Raw genomic sequence first — 18,860 nt, 5'->3', positions numbered from 1 at the left:
CCTTTGATACTTTCGTGTCTCTTACCAAACGAATATTTCGAAATAGTAGCGAAGTCTGCAGTTTGTTTTAAAAAATTTTCAACATGACTATAATGTATAACATATATGACCCCAAAGGGCTTCAATTTTCCGCTCTCATTATCCTCTAAGTACCCACCGATATTCCTGTATTTAAGTATTTAGATACTTGTAATAAAAGATGGTGTGAGTTTACTTTTGGGTATTTATTGAGTTTTTCGATTACTCTATTTGCTACTTTTAAATAAAAATTAGAAATTGTAAAGTCCGAACCAATCTAATTAACAAATTGTCAATAAAGAAGTATTGCATAATATTCTATAAAAATGAAAACTCTGCCGTTCATGCTACGCTGATCTAACGCTTCAGGAATATGTATATGCACTTTTTATTATCATAGGAACATTTGAAAGTACCCATTACGAATGTATATCGGGTTGCCTGAAATCAGTGAAATGTGTAAAAACGTATGTTGGCATGCGCGAGGCCGAAAATTTCTAGGTTAAGGGTTTTATTGTTTTTGGTATGGACGTAAATAATTGTGTTATTTAAATAATATTGGTGAAATTTATTTATGTAGATAATTTGTGACGTGTTTTGTGTTGGGTTTTCACAAAAAAAGAAAGAAAGCCTGTATGTTTATGTATAGGAATATGAATTGAATTTGCATTTTATTATATCTTCAGTAATATTCAATTTTCCAGTATTAATTTATTATTGACGGTTATTGAAAACAATTAAAACTCGTAGGTAGGAATTGAATTTATATTGTTTTAAAATTCTAACACTACATAATTCCCTAATTTCAGGTAAAATGGCATCCAAACGTCAAATGTCGATCTGTAATGTGGCAGGTGATTTTCATATGTTTGGAGTTCTTGTGTCGCTTAAAAGTATCAGTGTAGGTCAGCTGGTAGACTTATCAGTTCACGGAGAGTATTGGATTTATACGACACTGTTCGTACCAATGCTAGAGAAAAAGATGGAATGTGATGTTTGACGATACGTCATAAAACCAGTATGGCGTGTCTTTGTCTTTTGTCATCGATCGGGCACGTTGTGTCATTTGGAGTTTTTCGCCTGTTTTATCCTCATTCATTTTGTTGTTTTTCAACAGTTGCCCTAAAACCAAAATGGCGAATGTACGCGATAGCGATACCTCTCTTTGGCTTCATAATAAATTAGGAATTTCCAATGATTCCTGGACTGGGGGCTCAATTTGTTCACAGCTGAATATGGAAGTGCTGCGGAACATAAAAGAATGCTTTCCAGACCTACAGACCCAAGTAAAACTCAAACTTCTACTGAGTTTCTTTCATATCCCGCGCAGGAACTTAGAAGAGGTATGTGTTGTTTATGTCACGGTTTGTTATGAGCGTGAGTGAAATGGGGGGCACTATAGTATAAAAAGGGGTTAACCTTCTCATCAAAACTTTGTTACAGTGGAAATCTGAGTTGGAACAAATTCTTGATGTTGCTTTGCAAGATTCTGAGCTTTGGGTAGCAATGATAGCTGACGCTTTAAAGACTTATCCTTCAACTAGTTCGTTAAACACAGAGATAACAGGTAACAAAATAATCGACTCAATTTCCAGCTTTGACCTTTGTCTTGTCTTCAGATGTAGAAGAAGTGCGTCAGATATTTTCTGACCTCTTATCAGATTTGAGAAAACATGTTAGGAGGCAAAATGAGCATACAATTTTACCCATGGAATGCCATTATTTGAATAAAAATGCTTTGGTCTCAGTAGTGGGGAACAGACCTGAGCCAATTAAACACTTTACAATTAAAAAGAAACCAAAATCAGCATTATTAAGAGCAGATTTACTACAAAAATCTTCAGATGCTGCCTCTAATTTGAAGAAATCTAGTGCTCCAGTGATACCTGTTAGATCTCGAGGCATGCCCAGGAAAATGACTGATACCAGTGAGTAGAATTTTTTTATCATTCATGCTTTACATTAAACTGCACCTTAGAAGATATATTTTTTTTTATATGAGTATTAGGGATTTCATATAGTTTTCTAAAATTCCTGAAATTGAGTTTAAAGGAGGTTTGGTATTAATGATGTTTTGAAATAACAAATCATTTATATTTAAAGTTAACTTCAGATTTAGACTGAAAGTTTTATAATAGTCTGATGCTATTACTTGATTAACCATGAAATTCTGCATATTGTTGTTTGAAAAAAATATTGCAAGTAATGGGTCAAAATGTGTATATAATTTAACTCAAAATAACCCTTCCAATGACATAAATGGTGCATGGACTAAAAATAGAAAAATAATAAGAGTGCACAGTGTTTGATCACCTTCTGAAGTATTTTTTATCTGGCAGTATTCTTGATTATTTTATTTTAGCCCCACTTAAGGGCATACCAAGTCGAGTCCCAACGTCAGGCTTCCGTTCTAATACATTGACCAATACCATGAACAACAGACCTCCTCTGAGCAGACCTCCTGCAGGGCGTAAAGAAGGAGGAGTTAAGTTGCTTGACATTGCTGATCAGCCCTTAGGATACGCGGCGGCTAAAAAGAGAAAAAAGCAGCAAGGTTTAACTAGATATGATATATCTTTTAAGGTGGGTTTGATATTGTTTGGTCTTAGAAATGGAGGAAAGCCAAGCTAAAAAAGCTCAACTTGAGAATCAAGGATTACAAAGTCCCCCTCCAGTTAAAAAAGAGCAGACAAGTACGCCTGATTATGCTGCAGGTCTTGGAAGTGCTACTCCCACATATGCACCTCCAACTCCACAACCAGTTACACCTGCAGGTAGCAATTATGCTGTTATGTTCATTTTACCCATAATTTCGTAAATTTTAAATATCTTCCAGTGACAGCTTCTTCCAATATTTCTTCTCCTGCAACTCCAGCCGTGGCGGTGACTCCCGCGACGCCAAAATCTGTCACACTTTTGCCGCCACTCACCCCCCAACCCAGTCAGATTTCGCCCCCTCCCTTAGTTGCTCAACAACCATCGCAAATTCAACATATTCAGGTACAAGCGCAACAACAGCAGCAAATCCAGCAAGTGGTGTCTCCTCAGATGGTCACTCCTCAGTATATTACAACACAGAATATGAGGCCTGTACCTCCACTGTTGGCAACAACGCCAAGTGGTCAACGTACCATTATTACGACCGGTGAGTGGTTTGACTTTTTTCATATTAATTATTGTTTGTTATATCCTTAAATCAATAATTGTTATTTAGTGATCCTCATGACATTTAAATTAAGCAGAGCTCTCCTCTTTCTTCTTTTTATTTCATTTAATATATTTTCAGATCAAGCCACAGGTCTCCAGACTCAACAAATAATCACGGGTACTCCTGTGGTAGTCACTCAGCGGCCATCACCTCAAGTCACCCATATACACATACAATCTCAGCCTACTAACAATTTACAGCGGCGAGGCCTTGCCCTCACTGTAAGTCCGCATCATTCATCCTACACATCATCACTGATAATTGATCTGTAACTTTCAGCGTGAGCAAATGTTAGAAGCTCAAGATATGTTCCGAACGGCTAACAAAGTGACCCGACCGGAGAAAGCTCTTATTTTGGGCTTCATGGCCGGATCACGTGACAATCCTTGTCCGCATCTGGGCAATATTGTCACGATTAAACTGTCCGAGGACAAAGAGACTGTGATGCAGCCGGACGAGACATATGTGACCATGTTGGTGGAGACGCACTTCCAGATGAATTACAATAACGGGGAGTGGAAGAGGATTAAGAAATATAGGCAGATCAGCAGCGAAATGGACCATTTACAGCAACTAAAAAATAATCCCGTTCTCGGAGGGAGTGAGGCGTGAGTTTTAGTACGGGAAGAGTGAACGTATCGAAAAATAAAATTGAAAAAGCTTTAAAATATTTAAACTATTTATAGGTTCTTATTTGTACATTTTTATACTGTTTTAGGTGTTGTTTATAGTGTACATGTTTTACAGGGTGAGATTTTAGTTTATCACGATTGACAAAGATTGTTCAACTGCAAACTTCAGTACAATTTGATTTTTCGAACAATCACCCCGCAATTATATAAGATATTAGATAAGTGGACAAATATTTTTGTGAGATTTTTTTGTACAAATTCCTTTGCAAAAACAAAAATTTTGTTTTACATATACTGTATAATACATAATCATTTATGTAGTTAGCGTATATAGGAAATTCATGATTGATTTTGTTGTGATCTCTCTGATTAAAGTTGATTTTAGCGTAAGATTCTTGGTATTGAAAAGAGCGAAGCTCAAAAATGCAGGTCTTCCATGCGGCGTCGCCATCTGAAGAAACTCGTTTAGAAGGGTTAATGTTGAGAACATTAAAGAGAGCCGTTTACCCAGTTTCCTCGTTTAGGTTATGCCAGTTGTTAAAGATCTAGTTTTTGTAAAATTTTATTGTTAATATATAACATGATTTAATAAAGTCAGCAAAAGTATTTCCAGTGATTCAGTTACCAAGTTGTTGGGAGGTTAATAAAAATTTACCTTCACCATTTCGACAAAAATATTATGATGCCATGTTTCAACTACGATAAATAATTTTTTTTTCTATGTAAAAAAAATCAATAATTTTTCTGTTGTGGCGTCACATAAGTGAGAATAGCTAAACTCAGTATTACGCGATAAAAAGACTTCTGCCTGCAATTAGGCTAGTGGTCCATAGGTGGCGCAAACATTTGCAAATAAATTTAATGACATACAGTTAGGCAAATAATATATTATCTTTGACAATTAATTTTTCTTCAGTGCAATTTAACATAATAGACCCTTCCAATAATAAAATTATGTAAAATTATTGTTTTCATTGGACTAGGATATAAAGCTTTCTATGATTTATACAAAGCGTAATATACAGAAGATGCTCGATTACAAAAACATTACATTAATGTAAACACAAAATGTGAACTATAGGATCAAGGGGAATGCGTAATAACGGAAACAATGTGTACACTTGATGACGTAAACAGTTATTGGCAACGGTTAATTCTCGATTTATGTAAGGAATTCACCTTCGCAAAAACTGCGACAAACTGGGTCAGTATTACGAGAGTTTAGGATATGTCTACATTTAATTTTTGAACTTAAGCGAGTACACTGCACGGGTGTATGCATTTTTACACCTTTGATAACCACATCATGTAAAGGAACGTGTTTAAAATTAAGTCACAATGTAAAAATCATACGTAAAGAGGTTGCACTAGATGCGGGACTGATACAGCGAAAAAACATGTAGTATGGAAAGCAACAATCTGCAAAATTAAACGTTTAAAAGTACAAATTTTAAGAAGAATGTACAAGACATTTTGAAGCCAGGGGAAAAAAACTGAAAAAAAATGCGAAGGCGTCTAAAATGAAACATTTTCTATATAAGTGATTTTTGAAGCAATGAGAAGGGAATGCCCCAATTAGCGGGGAAATAATTAAAGAGAGGGCTAAATTGTTATATAAAAAATTTTAAAACAATGAAAATTTCACAACTAGTAATGTCTGGCAGCTAGGATTCAAAGCAAGATATAGATTGCCATCTATATCTGGTGAGGAATTATCAGCGCAACTACAATTAATACAACCATTGAAAGAAACATTGATAAAAACAATAAAAAAACTAGATTTAAGAATGGAATAAATTTACAACGTCGGTGAAAGTAGTTTATTGGAAAAAAATACTAGAGAGAAACCCTATGCTGCATCATTTGAAAAATCTCTTCCGGGTACTAGCACTAATGGTTCGCACAAAATAAAACTAATGATAGGAAAAGCAAAAAATTTGCGCTCGTTTAAAAATTTTAATATCTTTGTTATTTATAATTGCTCAAAAACCGTTTAGATCACCAGCAGTACATTCCTCAAATGGTTCCACAAGCGCTTTGTTCTCGAGGTATGACGACGGATTTGTAATTACAAATGTAGTACATATTCATAATTTGAGGATTATTTAATTTGTAGGTAAAAAGAATCCTAAAAAAATAGAAGTTTCTAATAAAAATAGTGTTACCAAATGGTGCACCAAACTGCACCTGCACCAACCTCCAGAGCAACAACTGAGAAGCGAGGATAGGTCAATTTTTGTCATGTACATGCCGCCAAATGTAACTAAATTAATTCAACCTATAGACCAGAATGTAATAAGACTCACCAAACTACACCATCAAAAGTTTCTATTGTCGCCTGCCTTATCAAAAAATTCTAAAAACATATCTGAGCCTTTGAAACAGGTAACATTATGAAAAATCGTTTACAATTCGTGTGTGACTTGGAATGCAGTTGATCAGCAAACTACTCAAAAATGTCGGAACAATCTCTTTTGTACCAATGATCAAGATGAAAATGATGTTTCTTTAAGCGTAATTAACGCCATCCAATACTGATATTCTTGTCAATGCGTTAGTGAATATTCTTGCTTTATTAAAAATATTAAATCCCAAAAGTCTCATCACGTATATTTGAGTCCTTTGTAAATTACTGGCGTAAGCATTGGAAAACAATATTGGCGAGAGTTTACGCAAACTAAAATTACAAATTATTATTCTTTTAATTCAAAAATACTTATCACTATTAGTATTTGGATTGCATTATTATTTATGGCTAGATGTTGCTACTATACAGAGCGTACTATTGTCGACAATAACTAAGATTTCTGTTTTTCTTGGGTAATGAAGTTTATGTGGGAAAGTCCCAGCAATATTTTTTATCGGAACGTTAATCGTGACTTTGGTGGATTTCAATAAGGAATGATAGTACAATCTTCGCGTTATGTTTTAAAGCGATAGTTATTTTAAGAGTCAATTATGACTTTCTAAAAACAGATGAGTAAATGAGCACCTTACCCTGAACATTAGTATTTAATGATTTGTAAGTTTGTATGGGTGTGTGAACCTTTTGTGAACTGTATTTTCTCACGTAAACATCCTCTGGCTCTGCAACTCAGATCGCGGATTGAATCATTAAATTTGTACTAAGTGCCGATCTGCCGTGTTTTGTATTTATCACAATTACTACAGTCAGCGACTTAGTAAAGTATTTCTCGAGTTCACCCTCCACGAGCAACATTACTGCAACCATGTAAAATTATTTACGAGGGTAGTATCTCAACGAAGCAAGGAACAAACTCCCTACAATTAAAATAATTGTCTAATTTTGTTGTATATTCAGTTGTTCATTCCGGATTCGAAGTGTGATATCTCAGTAAATACGAGTTTTAGAAGGAAATGTTTCTTATCAAAGTTTTTGGCCATTAAGAGGTGCGCATTTTGAAATTAATTTTAGATGTACAGGGTTTCCAGTTTTTAACACTTTTGTAGGGTATTTCCGTTATTATTACACTTCGAGGGTTGAAATTTTCTCAAATCTGTATCACTTTTTTGTAAAATAAACAATGATGCGAACAGATTTATCATGACCGACTTGGTTTTTGAAATACAGGGCGAAATTCAAAATTGTGCATTTTCAGGTACCTCTTGTAATTCAGTTATCTCTTAAGTTATCGACTAAGTCAAAACAGAATTTTACACATTTTTTTAATGCAGAATCTAATGATGTACTCAATTTTTTTCCAGGTGTCCCCATTTTTGAGAAAACTTCCTAAGTTGAGATTTCTAAAATAGGACGCCCCTTATGTGAATTGATGTTACATTCTACTCACTAACACCGATGTCCGGTGACGTTTAGTATCAAAACTACATGAAATAATTTTATTTTTATGTAAATGAGGTATTCGCGTTTGGCATAGGACAATATTAACAAAAAATTATTAAAATGAACGAGTGATTCCGAAAAGAAAATAATAATACAATCATTGATATCCACGAAAAATGTCAAAATAACACCGAACGTCATCGGACATCGAGCAACATTTGCCCATGGTGACGTCACCAGTGCGATTTTTTTGAAACATTTAGAAGCCAAAAAGGAACAATAATGGGGAACTTAGTAAGAGCTGTGTTTAGGGATAAGGTAATGTCAATAAAAGTTGTAGATTTTGGCATTGTCAACACGATGCCGTCGAGGAAATTGGGACATTTCATATGAAATAGGTAAATTATTGAGGTTTGAATTCATGCAATTTCAAAGAGCTATTTGGGTGTTGATTTTTTTAAAAATAAAACACCTCAAAACGTAGCTTTGTAGATCCTCTTGAAGCCCCGTAAGATCAATTCCGACATTTGCAACAGTTAGGCTGCATCACGGATTTCCGTAAAACGTTGCAGTTAACAAAATTTTCGAATTTTCCCCAATAACTCGGAAACAGCAAATATTTGACATAAGATCTTTTATGTAAACTGACTTTAAAATTTGGCGGTAAATCTGCAAGTGACAAAAAAGGAGGGTTCCATTAAAAAAAAAACTTAACTTGATACTATAACACTTTTATGAGGGACCTTGTATATTTGAAAATAATTTTTAAATATGTACCTCTAATGACCAAAAGCTTTGATTATGAAACAGTTTTGTCTAAAACTGATATGTAATGAGATAACGCACTTTCGACACACTAGTCAGGAAACCTGTATATGTATTAAACATTTCTTTAATAAATCGTTTGCTATTTAAATTACGTCCACTAACGTAAACCTTTCGATAATGTGATCACACGTGGTTTGAATTAGTTTACGTTATCGAGTGGCTACTGTGGCAGAAAATAGAAGAATGTAAAACAACATGTGACTGAAATCAGTATAGGTATAGCATGGGCATACATACATAGCGCTTACCATTCAGTATGCTTACAATTGTTGGTGTGTTCACAAATTCTATAAAATAGTTCTATCGGAACATTATCAGTTTTTCTGAAAACGCCTTTTTAGTAGACTAGGTGGTATATCAACTAATTAAATTAAAATAAACAATGTCATACTAAAATTTTTTTTATCGAAGTCACCTCCTATATAACAACATAAGCAAATACACGGTATGTACAAGATTTTACATTTTAATAACTAAAAAAGCATGGAGACCCATTTTATAACATGAGGCCCATCCTTAGTTAATGATCAAAACTTCCTCTTATTCTTACTCACAAGCAAAAACTATAATATTTAAGAAATTTATTACTGTTGGTACCATTCCAGAATAGGCAATCTTACAAAGATGCTGATAATTAATGTGTACAACAATTGAGGGCTTGTAGTATTAGTGTCTCCAGACAAACATAGTAAAAAGAACTCCTAAAACGTAAAATTTATCTCTGGAGGAAATTAAATATGAAATGTCTGATAGTCGATAAAACATTATATAAACTTTGAAAGTTAAAGTGTAATATAAGAAACAATGAAAATTCTACGATTCTATTCTAGCTCTAAACTAGCATATTCTTCCGGAGATACCTGTGTAACCATTAGGTTTCCGTCTGGAAGCATTACCACTACTTTATGGGTACCCCCTAATGAAAAACAAACATTATTTGTATAGGAACAATAAATATCGAAATATAAGCGGGAAAATGAAACAGCTTACCCGGACTAGGTGGCTCTGTCCGTACAACTTGGGCGACGACTTGGTCTTGTTGACCCTCTTCTATACCCTCCATCTCCGCTGGGTCTGTTTTAATCTGTAGAGGAGTTTGAATGCTTTCATCTTCAGGCGCAGCAATTGTTGGCGGTATTGACAATTCATCTACAAAGGCGTTTATATTTTTCAAACCGTTGACTTATAAACTTGAAATGTTTTTTACTCTCTTGAGGCTGCGCCAACAAAGCGCTCTCCGCCAATTCAGGGGTTACGGCAGTGTTGGTGTTCGGCTGTACAGTCCGATCTTCGGAGGTCACCTCTCCGATTTCACTCGTCACCAATAGACACTGCTGTTGCCCGTCAGGGCCTTGCGTTATCAAAATCGTCTGTCCCTTAAATAGGCATTTGGTACAAATTTTGCGCTCAGAAAACACACATATGCATTTCTAATTTCTTCTAAAATCACCCTTACTTGCTCATTTTGGCCGGCCACTTGATAAATCGTGCCATCATCTCCAGTCACGTAGATGGGATTATCGTTGTCCGCCATGGTGAACGAAGACCAGTCAGTGGTATCTTCCACTCCTAAGGTGTCTTCATTTGATACCTTTACTGCTTCCGACGCCGTATTTTCAATCTTGATTTCGGGCTTAGGAACAACTGGTTTCGGTGCGGATTTTTGAACTGCTGGAGCAGATTTTTGAACTGCCGGTGAGGGTTTTTGGCCTGCTGGTGCGGCTTTTGACGCCTGTTTTGTGCCTTGCATCGATGGGATATCGTCTTCTGTTAACAAAAATTTCGACTGACTTGTAACTCAGAGTTAACCATATAGATACATATTTTTATGGTAATAAAACCTATTTGATGATAAAAACTGTTAAGTAAAATTGTAATATCACCTGTTAAACTGGGCATATTAATCACCATTCTGGGCTTGGTAGGACCAACAGTTCTGGTCTGCAATTGAGAATAACTTGGTTGCTGCGATATCGACTTCTTGGGACTGCTAGCCACCCTTTGAATAATTCGCGTAACTGGGGCCTTTTGAGTCGAGATTGCAGGCCTAATAAGTGCATGAAATTGGCTCTCATAACAATTTTGTACACAGAGGTACCCAAGTTTTATGTGACAATAATCTTAAAACCTCGTAGAAATAGAAAAAATATTGCAATATGAAAGTTTTAGGACTAAGGCAAAAGTATATGGTGGGTATACGGTAAATATAGTGGGGTGACTTAAAAACATATCACAGATACCTGACACAGACACTTACCTAACGACCGTGTTGCCGATTCTACGTACTCCACCCGAGAAAGTTGTAGTCATAGGCTGGCTTCCAGATTTCGCGGTGTAAAATTGCGTTTTGGAAGTTCCACCGGAAGGGGAGGTATGTCGGATTCCACCCAAAGCAGAATACGTCTTTGTAGGGGGTAGCGAACGCTTTGGCGGTGTAACGCTAAACTTGGATTTGGGGGTTGTAGACACTGTTTTGCGTACCACATTTATGCCTAAAAGAGATTTATGCATCCAAAAACTGTAATTAGTAATAGTTAAAATGAATTAAAACCTCCTTGACTGGGCCTGGTAGGCTCGATAACGTGCCGAACCACTGTTCTCGGTTGCTGCACTGGGGCTCTTTGCGACACCATTTGATTAATGACTTTCTGTTGAACAACTCGTCTCGGTTGTGGTTGTTGAACCGCCAATCTCGGAGGGCCTACATTCAGTAATGGCTTATTCTGACCTAAAGAACATTATCCATTTGAATTACAATAATTTAAAACTGCTTTCCTCCACATACTCGCTAAAGTTTTATTAAGGATTTGCGTTTCAGTCCTAACGGTCTGTCCACCAATGGTGTATTTAACTACCTTCCTAATTGTGCCGCCGGTAGGTTTAGGTTCGGGTTTCTTGAGTGGAATAGGTTTTGACTCTTTTTCAATCTTAAACAATGGATCATCCTGAGAGAGATATATAAATATTAATCAATAACTGATGACGTCAACTTCAGATGTATTCAAATAGTCCATATCTATACACGTATCTATAATATCTGCATTACAAAATACACAAAAAATAATAAAAAAAAGGAAATGCCACAAGTAAAATGATCCGCAGAAGAAAAAGAATATTGAAAATAGGGAATGTGTCATTTTTTTCTTTACATAAAATTGCAAATATTTAAAACATTTTTAACATTTGTGAATTTCCATAAATAGGTTATGGCTGTCATAACGTCACGACAGTTAATTTAGGTTAATACTTGCCTGGCTGCCGCTGTCTTGCACGTCGTCGTCTGAAATATTTGCCGCGGCCATTTTCACGATATTCTCCAATTCACTGGTGGTGGGTGGTAACGGCGAAGGCTCTGTCTTGATCACCACTGGCTTGTCGACGTATTCCACTCCAGCGATTTTGCCTGAATTTCAAATATATCCCCATCTTAAGAAAGACAAAGCTTCAACTCACCAGTTTCAGGATCTAAAACGAAATCCTCGTTTGGTTCTTCTTCGGCGACGTCAGGAATCGGCTCGTCCGCATCGGGGAACGGTAAAGGTTCCAATCCATCGTCAGAATCTGAATCGTGAGTTTGTTTTGCTAGTGGCGGAGGCGTTTCTGATCTTTTTTCTTTTAGAACTGGTTTTGGAGTGGTGTCCGTTTGATTGATCCTTTTCACCTCTTTTTTAAGTTTTGGTGTCGCCCTAGAAACGGTCATTATGGTTCAAAATGATCCATAAACTTTTAAAACTCACTTCTGGGCAGTTCCAGGCTTAGCAGCCGTTGTCTTCATTGGGGTTGTAACAATTTTCGGTGCAACCTAAAAAAATATACACAGAGTTAAACACCCAATAGAAGGAGAATTTCTTGGTTCAAACCGTTGATCTCTTTCAATTTAAGTTAGTTCCTTCTATATTCAACAAATTTGCCCAAAACCCATAAGAAAATTATAATTACGTGGATTATTTGTTTGGTAGTATTTCCGTCTTTCTTAACAATTTTAATCTGCGTTTGTCCGATTTTTGGCGCCACTTTCACGATTGTTTGTCCCCCACTGGTGGCCACTTTAGACGTATTTGAGTCCAGCTTGATAATACCTAGAACACCACCACTTAAGAAAATCCTTCATGGCCAGTAGTATACCGTCCTTTTAAACTCCACCTGCTGTTAAAATGGATATCTTGACGAATAAACAATGAAATATATGTCAAATACGACATTAACATCTCAGATCGAATTTAAAACTATGGTATACAATCGATGTTTAGAGTCATTCACACCAATTCTCTCGAAACTGCAGTTGGGTCTAATATTATTTACTTTAATGACCGTTATAATCCTTTTCACTTATGAGTAATCTAGAAGAACTCGAAGTGACATCACGAATATCGAGGCTTTATACTTCTTTATACGTGGGACGTTTTAACGTTTACACAAAACAAAGCAAATACCAAAAACATTAACATCATGGATAAAATTATAAAATGAAAATTCGTAAGCAAATCTGATTTGAGCTTACTTTGTTGATGGCAATGCTTATTGTAAATAGATGCTCAATTAAATTGCACTGAAATAGTTAAAAGTACAGTAGATAATTGAAAATGTGAGTAAATGTCATTGATTAAATAGATTTAAAAAAACCTTGATGGTTTCATTTAACATATCGGAGTTGCCACTACTCTTTTTATATAACTGGCAATGTCGCCTTGCTAAAATTATTTTAAACTGATAGAGCAACACTATAAGCAAGACTAGAGATTTTACTATAAATTCAAGTTTCATCTCAAAACACTAGTTTTAGTTGACAATAAAGTCTTGAAGTAATTCATGGGTACATGTGACATCTACCTCAACTACTATGTGTTCTTTAACATTTTCAGTGGACTGCTGGCTACATCCAGTTCTTGTAGATTATTGTTTATGCCGTTCCACAATGAACGACAAATTAGCCTTACAGCAGTGCATTTTAGTGTATATACTCGAATATAAGAAATGGTGCAAATGAGAGTTAGTTGTTGCAATCGGGGTAGTCACCTGCAGTTTTTGACATTATGTAAACTCCCGAGCTCAAAGAGGGTAGTTGCTTCTGATTAATTCGGACTACTCCATTGGCATCTGGAATCAGAATGTTTGAGGGTAAAGCCTGCTGTGTGTTGTTGCCGTTTCGTACGGAGATCGGTGACTTCGTGGTCATAGTTTTTGAAGTCGACCCTGAATGTGCAAAAAAAGACACAAAAAGATGAAAAAATTGAAACACTGGCTCATTACCTTTCTTTGTGGATATTTTTGATTTTGAGAATTTGCTAGAGTCGTCCGAATCGTCCTCCAATTTTATCTTCTTGTCATCGAAATCCTCATCACTGTCGTCAGTTTCATATTTCCGTTTCAAGCTACCGGCACTCTCGTCGTCCGAAATGTTTCCGCACCATTCCTTCACCTGACTCATGGCCTTTTGCTTGCTGAAACGTTGAGGCCGACTACTGAAAATCAGAAAATTATTAATGCCAATTTTAAACCTATTATAATCTACCTAGAATCCCCGCCATAATCTTCGCTCACTCCTCCGACTATGTTGCTGATCTTTGGCGCTATAGGAACAAAATTGCTGACAGATTTTGTGGCCACTGACTTTGCATTGGACGGTCTGCCGCGGCCTTTAGGAGTTTGAGAGTGCTTTGCCTTTTCCTCTTTCATCCGCTTCAATTGCTCCTCGAACTGTTCCAACAATTTTTTGCAATGACTCAAGTTGTTTATAGGTTCCCAAGTATTCGAATCACTAAAGAAAAACAATTAACGCACCAACTTTATACGTTTTCAATTAAAAATTAAAGCTTTTCTATAGGTTTTCAAGTAAACCAAGGTTGGCCAAAAGTACTTTTTATCAATTTTATTGAAGTATATACGTCGTCTAATGCATATGCGTTTATCAACCAACTACTTTCCAAACTTACTGTCCAAAGTTCTCCCACTTAATATTGTACTCCCAGGTTTTTTTCCGGGGATTGAATCGCTTGGCCATGATTTTCTCCACGACAAATTCGTTTTTCTGAAAATGTTACTCTAATACAAATCCCATGATCTGATATAATAAAGTTACCTTTGTGCTGGGCATTATAGTAACGTCGTTGTTCAATTGGACAGGTTTGTTCAGACTTTTTCTATTGATGTTACTTGCAGCTATGTTTGAGTTTTCCTTGTTGCTCTCCACTGAAATGAATTAATCAATGTGACATAAGTTAAAATAATAGCATTTTAAAGTCGATTTTTTTAATTGTTAAACTTTTTGACATTTGCAGAAATTACCAGTTGTAGAAATTCCCTTTCAAGAGCAATTTTTTAAGGTATGTGCAGCCAAAATTTAATATAGTTAAACGAGTTTTGTCTATCTATAGTTTTAGTAAGTTTGCTCTAAGAAGAAAATTTAATAATTCATTTTAAACATGAATTGACACTTTACACTTGATCTCCATTATAAACACCAAAACATACCAAGTTCTAGTGGCGGTGAAGCCGTCTGAACAACCTGAAACAACCACAATAACTATAAAACCAATTTAATAATAAAATATTAACTTACTTTCTGGACTATAGTTTGTTTAACAGGTTTAATTCCAGGCCTAACTTCTGTTACCTTCGCATTAGCGATTTTGCTCGCGAATTGAATTGACTGACCCGCGGTTATCCAGGCATTCATATCCGCTTGTGGCAGTTTGCACCATTTTTGGTAAATTGCCCATGAAGATGGAACTTCATCTCCATAATTCTGAACATAAGATCACAATAACTAACTCAAATTCAACACAAACAAAAATCACCTTCAGATGTTTTGATTTCCACAAAATGAATCCCCAAGTTTGGGGTTTACTTTCCACCTCACAAACCCCAATTAAAACGGAGGTTTTAGTACAATTCCCCTTTTTGTGGTTTGAAAATTCTTGAATATAATGAAAGGAATTGTGGCACCCGCCACAAACCAGAACATCCAAGTTTTTGATATCTTCTTGAGCTTCTAAAAGAGAGAAAACGTATTAAAAACGTAAATACTGTGGAATAAGTCTTACTTTCAATGAGGGCAGGGTCTTTGGCCACATCTGCAGAATCCTGAATGGTAGGAGTAGGAGTATTATCTTTTAAGAGGGAAGTTTCTAGGATATCTCCTATATCTTTGCCTGCTAAAATATCCTCAATTTGCTTTTCTTCAGCTTGCATTTGATTATCTTTAACTGGGGCATCTTGCACTTTACATCCATTGCTCTCTGAAGGAATTTTTTTCTTTGGTGGATTCTTTTCCAATTCTTTTTGAATTTCTTCTATAGACTCAGCCTACAAAACAATAATAGATTGCCAAATTTTCTACAAAGAAAAGTGCTTCTCTACTAAACGTTCTAAGTATACCTCCGACTTACCATATGCTCACTGTCTCCTTTTTGAGCATAATCAGTGTTTTCATCAACTTCCATGGCTTCACTGACCTTTTCTGTAATTATTGGTGAAACACTTCTGGCTTCTTCTTGTGGCTCCTTATCTTTTTCTGTTTCATTTGGTACTGATCTCTCCAATGTATCCATTTGCTCAAGGCTGCTGCCTGGAGGCTCACTAATCATATCTATCGCAACTTCATCCTGCTCTTTGGCCTCCTCTTCCTGGCGCTCTTCAATGCGTTTTGAGCTGAGCTGTTCATCTGCTATTTTCTGGATGAACTGGTCTATGGCAATAGAAGGATCTTCTTCCACCTAAAAAAAAAAAATAATAACAAACTGTCTAATAATTCTAATTCTAAAATGCAGTAAAACTAAATATGGAATACTTTGAAGAAAGGATTAGAAAGGTACAGTATTCAAGCAATGGTTGAAGCTTAAAAATACACTTTGATCTAAACCATTTTAAAAAGTAAAAGATATTAAAAAAATATAGTCAAAGATTTTGTGCAATCTCATTTTCAGCTGTATGATGAAAAGTTAAATATCCAGCCAAATTTAGTTAGAGCACACAAAATTGGTTTAGAAGCACTCTTAACCACGAATGAATTTATACACTTGTAATATTACTCTGATATAGATTCTACAATAAGTGCAATTTATGAAGCAATTTTGAATATAGCTACAAAATTGTTTAGTTTGAAATAATAATATATACAAGGCTTATTGTCAGACTACCCTAATACTGGGTTTATACAGTACATAACAACATTGAAGAGAAACTTTTAAAAACATTAAATCTCAAAACATCTAACAATAAAGATGATTAAATTTGTATCAGTTTTTGGTTGTTCTTTGTATTATGTACATATACTGAAACATCTAAAACACCAAATTTTATAATAACTAAGGGTAATTAAGTGTGAAAAATAGCAAAACCACCAAAACAAAAATTTCCCCTTGACTTAGCTCCTTTAAAAAAGCATCAAAAGTTGATTTTATTTAGTCTTAGTAGTTTATACAATAGAGTAATTTGTTTTGCCAAATAAGTTCTATATTTTTACCTGTGAATCTTCAAGTTCACTTTGCACAGTCCCAGCAGCTGGTTCACTTAAAACTTCAGATTCTGAAGACAGAGCTTGATTTAAATGTTCACTGTTTATCAAGGGTTCTTCTGAATCTTCATTGATGAATGAATTAGGAGCTTCCGATTCGATTGAAGTTTCAGAAGTCGCTTCGGCACCTTGGGCTTCTTGAGGAGCCCCGCTTGCAGATTCCACAGCCAAGGTGTCTGTAGGTATAAACTCCTCGTTTTCGGAATTTGTGGTTAGGGTGGGAAAATATTCACTAGAGTCTAATGAGGGCATAGAGACGCTAGGCCTATGTCCTCCTTCCTTTGCGATTTCCTCACTGATTTCATCCATAGTTTATTTGACGGCTTTCCACCTAAACGTAGTAAACATCAATTCATCGGTCATAATTGAAGGTGCGAAGTTGATTGCTCTTTTTATATTTAGCGCCAAAAAGAGGATTTTCTTTGAACGAGCTTTTTGACCTACAACGCCGAAAGAACGGGCTCTGTGGCTTGCTCGCCTGCTGTCAAGCAAAATGGCCGATTAGACAGACGTAAAGAAAAAGGATGCCTGCTAAAAGTCAAGTAAATTGTCGGCTCTAAAAATATATGTTGGCTAGAGAAAATCGAGTTTTTGGTGCCCTCATACAATTTCTGCTAAAAACGTGAGAATTAATTTACCTTACGAAAAGAATTTCACGAAAAACACTACAAGCCTTCCGACCATAGCGAAAGTGCTGCCGCGTCAAGTAAGTAAATGTCAACTCTCGGGCACTAGAGGGCATGGCGGGAAACGCCAATGCCAATCATCTTGATGGCAAATATCGAGAAATTTTGCTATTTTCCCGAGTAAAAACTCTTTCGAACTCTTTAATTTAGCACGAAAAGCTTCTCTTGTTATTAAATTGTAATGTAGGAATTAAAAAACTCAGTAAACCGATTATAATATGACCAGTTTTATTTCCGTTAAGTTTGTCAGCATGCCAAGACCGATGAGAGAGACGGAAAATCGTTGATGGAAGTGCAAGTGAGAGGGGGTAGCCGTGAATAGCGGCCCGTTTGAAATTGCATATTGAAATGATTTTAACTATGGCCACTGCTTTAAAAATAGTTTTGTTATTTTTAGAAGCGTACTAATTATCAGTATGAGTGTAGGGTACACATGTATAGGAAATAAATTATTTAAGTAAGTGTTATACTTTATTATCAAAGCGCGCTTCATTCTTTGCGCAAAGAAAATAATATTAATATTCTTTCAGCATATAAAGGGAACTAGTCTTAATGAACACTTTGTGTAGGTATACAGGGTGTCCTAAAAGTAATGGGGCAAAGAGCAACATCAGATTCCTGCCGTGAAAATATTAAGATCCAACACAATTGTTATATTCAGTAAGTTAATATTACCATAGATACAGGGTTTTAAAATATAAATTTTATTTCATATTTTCACAGTCGTTTGACCTATGGTTTTTAAATTTGGTATTTGGGAGTTTTCAGACGTTGCAAATAAGTTAGTACTCTCGGTTTTATTGTATCTAATAAGAGCCGCCACTTGAAATCGTCTTGGCTAATTAAAAGGGCTTTAATGTTTTTCCACGCAGCTTCAGTAGCCTTATTAATAAAAAATATTATTCTGGTTAATATTTAACATAAAAAGCGTATACCTGTTAGTAGTCTCAAAACTTGACAATTGTCGAGATATTTTTTTTTTTTTTTTTTTTTTTTTTTTTTTTTTGGGGGGACGCAACCCCGGGGATAAAAAATCTTACCGGAAGACGATATTGGTGCCCGTGCATCCAGCCTGTATGGGGTTTCACCCACTAAAAAACCCCGTAAATTCAAAGAAAAATTGAGCAAACTCAATTTATTCTCAATCGCGCTTTTTGGGTCGCTATTG

The 18,860-nt window shown here is 35.7% G+C and overlaps 2 protein-coding genes across 5 annotated transcripts; one reads left to right on the top strand and one right to left on the bottom strand.

The window, feature by feature from the left end:
* Positions 1–517: 517 nt before the first annotated feature.
* Nelf-A (Negative elongation factor A) lies at positions 518–4,464 on the top strand. Of its 3 annotated transcripts, XM_066290780.1 has the most exons (10): positions 518–768; positions 828–1,041; positions 1,136–1,361; positions 1,462–1,585; positions 1,638–1,946; positions 2,381–2,572; positions 2,628–2,792; positions 2,855–3,163; positions 3,305–3,447; positions 3,506–4,464. In XM_066290780.1, the coding sequence occupies exons 3-10, from the start codon at positions 1,152–1,154 to the stop codon at positions 3,836–3,838; spliced, it is 1,785 nt and encodes a 594-aa protein (XP_066146877.1). In that variant the 5' UTR covers positions 518–768; positions 828–1,041; positions 1,136–1,151; the 3' UTR covers positions 3,839–4,464. The 3 variants fall into 3 exon arrangements, with proteins under 3 accessions (XP_066146877.1, XP_066146876.1, XP_066146875.1); XM_066290779.1 differs by having other exon boundaries at positions 519–764; positions 828–1,361; XM_066290778.1 differs by having other exon boundaries at positions 519–768; positions 828–1,361.
* Positions 4,465–8,378: 3,914 nt separating this feature from the next.
* On the bottom strand, positions 8,379–17,772 carry Chro (chromator). 2 transcript variants are annotated; one of them, XM_066290760.1, is made up of 24 exons: positions 17,645–17,772; positions 16,956–17,337; positions 15,880–16,206; positions 15,535–15,796; positions 15,289–15,482; positions 15,051–15,236; positions 14,963–14,996; positions 14,571–14,680; positions 14,425–14,519; positions 14,004–14,249; positions 13,742–13,953; positions 13,508–13,684; positions 12,431–12,570; positions 12,229–12,293; positions 11,945–12,177; positions 11,743–11,894; positions 11,277–11,436; positions 11,043–11,219; positions 10,749–10,983; positions 10,375–10,538; positions 9,948–10,258; positions 9,699–9,867; positions 9,482–9,640; positions 8,379–9,407 (listed from the first exon to the last, which is right to left on the bottom strand). In XM_066290760.1, exons 2-24 carry the CDS (start codon positions 17,313–17,315, stop codon positions 9,313–9,315), a joined length of 4,263 nt encoding a protein of 1,420 aa, XP_066146857.1. In that variant the 5' UTR covers positions 17,316–17,337; positions 17,645–17,772; the 3' UTR covers positions 8,379–9,312. The 2 variants fall into 2 exon arrangements, with proteins under 2 accessions (XP_066146857.1, XP_066146858.1); XM_066290761.1 differs by having other exon boundaries at positions 13,742–13,950.
* Between the last annotated feature and the right edge of the window lie 1,088 nt (positions 17,773–18,860).

This window comes from Euwallacea fornicatus, chromosome 15, assembly GCF_040115645.1.
Source record: "Euwallacea fornicatus isolate EFF26 chromosome 15, ASM4011564v1, whole genome shotgun sequence".
In the NCBI taxonomy this organism is placed as follows: Eukaryota; Metazoa; Arthropoda; class Insecta; order Coleoptera; family Curculionidae; genus Euwallacea; species Euwallacea fornicatus.
The sequence above is the reverse complement of the archived record's forward strand: the minus strand, read 5'-3'. Positions and strand labels throughout refer to the sequence as shown.